Source organism: Triticum urartu, chromosome 1A (assembly GCF_056163025.1).
Source record: "Triticum urartu cultivar PI428250 chromosome 1A, HENAU_Tu73, whole genome shotgun sequence".
Lineage (NCBI taxonomy): Eukaryota > Viridiplantae > Streptophyta > Magnoliopsida > Poales > Poaceae > Triticum > Triticum urartu.
Genome location: NC_141873.1, coordinates 523,267,565 through 523,274,200, shown reverse-complemented (window position 1 = coordinate 523,274,200; position 6,636 = coordinate 523,267,565). Strand labels below are relative to the sequence as shown.

The 6,636-nt window shown below is 48.3% G+C and overlaps 1 protein-coding gene across 1 annotated transcript; it reads right to left on the bottom strand.

Annotated features, from left to right (window-relative positions):
• Positions 1-622: 622 nt before the first annotated feature.
• On the bottom strand, positions 623-5,948 carry LOC125524866 (putative alpha,alpha-trehalose-phosphate synthase [UDP-forming] 7). Its single transcript, XM_048689900.2, has 3 exons — positions 3,737-5,948; positions 2,618-2,891; positions 623-1,532 (listed from the first exon to the last, which is right to left on the bottom strand). Exons 1-3 carry the CDS (start codon positions 5,791-5,793, stop codon positions 1,155-1,157), a joined length of 2,709 nt encoding a protein of 902 aa, XP_048545857.2. The 5' UTR covers positions 5,794-5,948; the 3' UTR covers positions 623-1,154.
• Between the last annotated feature and the right edge of the window lie 688 nt (positions 5,949-6,636).

Here is a 6,636-nt window from a genome sequence, read left to right as displayed (position 1 = left end):
CACATCTAGATGTGCCATAAGTATTGCACATTTAAATCCTATGGCATTGATCTTACATAAAGGTTCGTGTGGGTACTTTATTTTTTTCTTTTCCTTTTGATGCTTAATTGAGTCACTTAGATGTGCAATAACTAGGATACATCTAGATGTGCCCTATGCATTCCCGTAGGTTTATGTCAATCTCCCTGCGCTGTGCTGCACTTGAAAATGAAAAAGAAATCTCCCTGCGTTGTGCTGCCTCATTCGAGCAAAACATTTATAAGCAAAAACTAATACCGAGCGAGGGTCAAGTATCATCAGCTAGGAAAAAAACAGCAGCAGCTTTGTGAGTTATTTTAGTCAATCGGTGTCTCAATTTGGACTGTGGAAAACAAATGGGCCTGAGTTTCAGCCGTCTAAGAAATAGTGACGTTAAAAGCCAAGTGATTTAGCGCAATTTAGCATGCTATAGCGCTGATAGTGGACATGGACATGGCGAAGAAATTGGCTATAGCGTAGCAGTGGCTCCTCTCAAACACTATAGCGCGCTATTTTTTTCGGTGATCATCAGCAATACGAACTACTGTAAGTTCACGACATTATGAATTATAGATAGCAAACTAAGGTAAAAGATAGCCAGATATAAGGGTGCACATAACTCTGTCAAATTATCATTTGAATCTCATCCTTGATATTCAGACACCTGCGCAACATTACAAGAAAAGAAAAACTAGGTTTCTTGACTACAATCTTTTTGTTAATCAAGCCGACAGACAAGCTGCAACAGTTGTCCTTTCCCCAGGTTTAACGCCAATATTCTCCATATCACGGAGAACACAAGAGAAACATGGGAGCACGAAAGATCAGCTATGCACATATGAGTCTTCTTGCAGCCAACCCATTGAAATGCAGTAACCAACCGAGGAACGAGGCTATTGTAGCTACCAGAATGTAACCCCTCTCCTTGCAGCTTCAGACTATATAACTCCCTTGTCCACCAGGAGAAACACATTTTCTTCTCTACAATGAATCATGAGTCCAAGAAATTAATGATTGTGACCTGTAAGATAGTTTTTGCCCTGCTGTGGGTCATTTGCCCACTGCTCCACCCCTTCGGATCAAAGAAAATAGTTTTAGTGAGTCAGAGCATCATAGTATGCAGATTCAGTTCCAGGCTAAGATCCTTCTATCCTTGTATTACTGAACTGTATTTGTTCATCACTGATGTCTAATGAGGAGACTGATGTAGCCAGGTCATCTGTCAAGCCTGCCGTTGGGTCTGGTTCTGAAACTTCTGCTAGTGCACTCAGCATACTGACTACTTCATATGTATCGTCCAGATAGAACTTGGCTTTGCTCGGTTTCTGCCCCACAGTACATGCAAACAGTGGTGTTTTTGGAGCAACAATGCCCTTTTTCATGGCATCCGCAATATTTTCAAACATATCCTCATCAGATCTATCATCACCAATGCATAAAACAAAATCTGCCTGTTGACCTTTCTCCTTCATTGATAAAAGTATCTTCTCGGCTATAAGACCTTTACTAACACCCTGCAGTACAAAGAGATAACCAAACGAATTAATGGAAATTCAGCAGCGGTGCAAAGATCAGAACAAATAAAACCTGAAATAATTTAGTAAAACCATTGTGGTTATTTTCCATATTTCTGATCGAATGACATTTTTGAAAAAATTAAAGCATCTAAAGAGGGAAAGAAGTGGATGCAATATGATGCATGCACTGCATATGACATACTCATGTAAACTAAACAAGGACAGTTTATTTTGTTCAAAGCTGGTAATAAGTATTAAGTAGATATGGTGAAGCAACCAAGGCCACATAAATAGAATAAAATTTGAATACAAATCACGAATAGCTTTTTAAGCAATATACTCATTACCTAATGTAAAACTGAAAGGCATTCACAATAGGATAAAATTGTGAAGGTAATAAATATAGAAAAAGCATAATCACCGCCCTGTTAAATCTACAAAAAGCCTAGTGACTACTTCATCCGTCTGGGCTTAAAAGGCCCGTTGGCCAAAACGCTGAGGTTGAGACCAATGCAAAATTAACTCGGCGCCAGTTACAGAAATGATTTAATTCCTCTTGCAATGCTGGCCACATGCACCAACGGGATAGAGGAAGGAATTTTTAAATCAGACATGCATTTGTCGTTGCATCAATTACGCAAACGTAACCGATTAAATTCTGCATGCAGCCTAGCCCCTCACGCTTGCATGTGATGCAGCTCCTCTGGCTAATTAATTCACCAAATCAGCAGACGTAGCGCCAGCCAAACCCAGCGAAAAAGCAGGGAACTGATTACAAGCGGACTTAGAATTACGGGCATGCGATTGAGGCCCACTGGCCTTTTAAACCCGGACAGAGGGAGCACACCATAGTACTAATCACTTTAACCTGAAGTAATGTACAAGAAACAAAATGGCTTGTGTGATTGACACAGAAGTATTATGCGAACCTCAGGTAGGGGCACCAGCTAAATGCAGAGCAAGTCATAGGGTATCGCATACAGATATAAATGAAGGGAAAAATCATGTGCGCATATACTCTATGGATGGCACAAAATTTGGTGAGCTCATCTAATGGAATGCAAGAAATGGTAATGGCGAACCTGAGGTTTAACTTCAACAATGAACTGGCCGCTCTTGACTGAGACTGCTTCATTTGCTAGTACACTTTCCAGGTGATCAAGCATCTCCTTTGCCTGAGAAGACGCAAAGCCTTGGTCAGCATCCCTATGGTGCCACACCAAAGCAGTTTCTTTGGTTTCAATGTAGGATCCATCAGTTGCTTCTGTATAAAGATTCATCACTGGCTCGGCCATTTGCATCCATCCAATATCTGGGGACTGGGTACTGGTTTGCCATTCTTCATCTCTAGTCCACCTACATATGGAAACAACGTGTTTCATCATCTATTTAATTCTCTAGTGATTCCAAAAATCATGATCAGTCTGCAGTGATCTCCATTCTCCCCAGATAATAAAAACACTAAACAGAAATGGGCAGCCAAGAAACATGAACAAACATCTTATGACGTGTGCATGCCATGTTGAAGTAAAAGCAGAACCTGCTACATGAGTTTAATGAACATAACATGTATGATCTTACAGGTCCTAATTACTGACTCCGCTAGTTGGTCATTACAGTGAAGTACTCCCTCCGATCGCCAAAGGAGGGCGTACAATTCTGAGCGCGACAATTGAGAGAATCTCATGCAGTTTATTTTCCCAGATTTACCCTTGAAAGCGCCGCAAAATACTTGCTCCACGCGCCTCGATAACTAGCATCCGTTTAATATGGGCCTCACGCTGGCCATTCCTAGAGTGTGAATGCTACGGAGCAGCAGAATGTGCAGCCTTAGCCAATCGTGTTATGTGCATGCAGCGACAGGTAATTAATGTGAATCAGTAAAGCAGATCCGAGGGAGGGGTATTTTGCCGAGCACTGCATTTTTCTCCCACTTGACACCCTAATTTCATGGAGGGAGTACCAAACAAACAACTGGTGCATGTAGTAGCCTGACAAGGAACAAATGAAGAATTTCCTATTGATACAAGAAAAACGAACAAAAGTAAACTAGATTGCTATTTGCTCGATGAAGCAGAAAACACTGACACCTCTGCATCTGCACTTGACCTAGACTCCTATTCCTATTACGTCTGAATAAAGTACAGACTTCACTGCTAATCTGAAGCAAAATGTAGAACAGTGGTAATAAAAAATTGTACCTTAAGAAATAACCATGCTCTGCCGCGATGCCTAGAATTGGACATGAGGAGAACATTGATCCCAAGCTATTCTTGCTTCTTCCACTGACAATAAAGACGATGTTGTTCTTATCCGAGCATAGGGTATTAATGATGCTTACTAATTCTTCACTTGGTTTCTGGTAGAGAGAAGCCTGTGGCACCAATGTACCATCATAGTCAAGAAATATAGCTCTACTCTTTGATCTCCCATAAGACATTATAATTGAATCAAAACTAAGCTTTGAGAAATTTGGGTCTAGTGCCACCACCCTGAATCCAAATCCCAATCCAATGCCCCAACATGGCTTCCTGAAATGATCCTTGCAAGCCCTCTCCAGGTCCTGGATAAAGCTCCTTGACCAATATGCAACATCATGTGTGCTTACATAGCGGTAATGTTTTTCGTGCCTCAGCTCCTTGTCACGCTCTGACATTGATATGGCCTCATTTAGTGACTCCGCCGTTGATTCAACATTCCATGGGTTAATACGAATAGCACCACTCAGTGAAGGTGAGCACCCAATAAATTCCGAGACAACTAGCATGCTCTTGCGTGGCCCACTCACCTCAGGTGCAGACTCAGAGCTAGGTATGCCCTGTCGGCAGACAATGTACTCATATGGGGTCAAATTCATCCCATCCCTCACAGCCGTCACCACGACACACTCAGCGACTGTATAATATGCAAGCTTCTCCACACTTGGAACATTCCGGTCAATGAGAACAATTGGGCTGTACCCGGACTGGCCAAACTCCCTGTTAATCCTCTCACAACTATCCTGAATCTCAGCCCGAATGGACTCAATATCCTTTCCCTTCCCGCGCGCTGGGTTAGCAATCTGTACTAACACAGCCCTACCCCGCCACTTAGGATGTGTCTTCAACATATACTCAAATGCAAGAAGCTTCAGATTGATGCCTTTAAAGATATCCGTGTCATCCACACCAAGCAACACAGTCTTGCCCTCAAATTGCTGCCGCAGCTCAGCAACCTTCTGCTGCATTTCAGGTAATCGCAGCACTGACTGCAATTGACCCATATGGATTCCCACTGGCATGATCTTGATCCCAACAGTGCGACCATAGTAATCCAGACCAATATATCCACGCTTTGACTGGTACTCTATCCCGAGCATCCTACTACAGCAAGACAGAAAGTGCCTGGCATAATCGAATGTGTGGAATCCAATGAGATCACAGTTGAGCATAGTCCTGAGAATCTCCTCTCTGACAGGGAGGGATCGGTATATCTCTGATGAGGGGAATGGGCTGTGGAGGAAGAATCCGATGCGGAGGCGATTGAAGCGGCGGCGGAGGAAGGTGGGCAGCGCCATGAGGTGGTAATCATGGACCCAAACATAGTCGTCCTCCGGGTTGATGACCTCAACAATCTTCTCGAAGAAGTGCTTGTTGGCGAGGACGTAGGCCTCCCATGAGGCGCGCTCAAACCGACCACCGGCAGATGCACCGTTCTCACTGGGAGATTGGGCGGCGGCGTAGGGGAGCATGTAATGGAAGAGCGGCCAGAGGTAGCCCTTGCAGAAGTTCTGGTAAAATCGATCGTAGAGGTCGGCGGGGAGGAAGACGGGGGCGCAGCGGAAGCCGTCGATGAGGGTCTGCGAGACCTCTTCCTGCTCGGCGGCGGGCACGTCGGCGCGGAGGGTGCCGATGAAGAGCACCTCCATCTCGTCGGGGACGCCGTCGCGGAGGCGGAGGAGGAGCGAGTCGTCGTCCCAGGAGAAGACCCAGCCGCGGCCGTCCGGGCGGCGGCGCGCGACGACGGGGAGCTGGTTGGCGACGACGATGAGGCGCTCGCAGATGGCCGAGGAGGGCACATCGGAGGCGACGCTGCTGGTGGCGGCCCGCTCGTCGTCCTCGTCGTCCAGCTCCGACAGCGTGCCGGGCACCGTCATGACCCGCGGCATCCGCCTCGACCCGAACGACCCCGACCGGCGCCTCCCGCCGCCGGCCGGGCCGAGCGCCGCGAAGTTCCCCGCCGCAAGGTCGAGCAGGTTGGTGTAGGACCTCGACATCATGGCTGATTCCCCCGGATCGATCCCCGCCGGATCCGCGTAATGGCGAGTGTTTTATCCAAACCCTAGGTCCGCGCCTTTGACCCGATCCGGCGTTTTGGAGTTCGGGGGAGAATGGGGGAGGCGAAGTGGGGCGACGAGGAAGACGAGCACACAGTATATTCCCCCCTTGCTGCACCCGGCGCACATCGCCTGCCTCCTGGTCCACCCCTCACCGACCGGTGGGCCCTACCATTCCTGTCACCCACCGGCGTAGTGGACCCTGCCCACACGGACAGACCACGCGGCGGAGAAAAGAGGATAAGGTGGTGCGTGCCCCACCGGCTCCAGCTGGCGTCACGCTGCCACCTGACGACCCTGGGACCCACCCGAACGGACGCGCGGGATGGCTCGCCCCACGCGACGGACGGTCGAGACCAGCCGGGGGCAACAGTTTGTGGATAAAGAATTCCCCAGGCCATTTGGTCCGGCGCTTTCATGAGACGTCCCGGTCCCCCTTCCCGTTCCCGCAACCGAGCGACAGCGATAGCCCAAACGCGGTGGCCCGGTACACGCGTCCGGCAGCCCCGCTGCCGCGTCGACGCTGCTCATGTGTCCGTGACTGGGCGCGACGCTGTCCACGAATTTGATCTGCGGCGAGGTGGCCAGCCCGGTGACCTGGCGCCACATGGGCCACCCGTGGCACGCACGGCATGTCGGCGAGGCCGCGACTGCGACCGTCCGTGGCCACGTCGCCCTCGGATGCTCAATCCAGGTAGGCAGACAGTCATCCATCGAGACGGACGCCACGAGGAGCATCAGGCGGAAGGATATGCCTTGTTAATTCGCGCGGCAGACAACCAGCTA

Bases quoted from the DNA above. Each gene is read 5' to 3' on its own strand.
- LOC125524866 (XM_048689900.2), bottom strand. From the start codon at position 5,793: ATGATGTCGAGGTCCTACACCAACCTGCTCGACCTTGCGGCGGGGAAC. The intron at 2,892-3,736 runs GTACAATTTTTT...TTCCATATGTAG, and splicing joins GAGCATGGTTATTTCTTAAG to GTGGACTAGAGATGAAGAAT. The intron at 1,533-2,617 runs GTTCGCCATTAC...TTTGTACTGCAG, and splicing joins TTGTTGAAGTTAAACCTCAG to GGTGTTAGTAAAGGTCTTAT.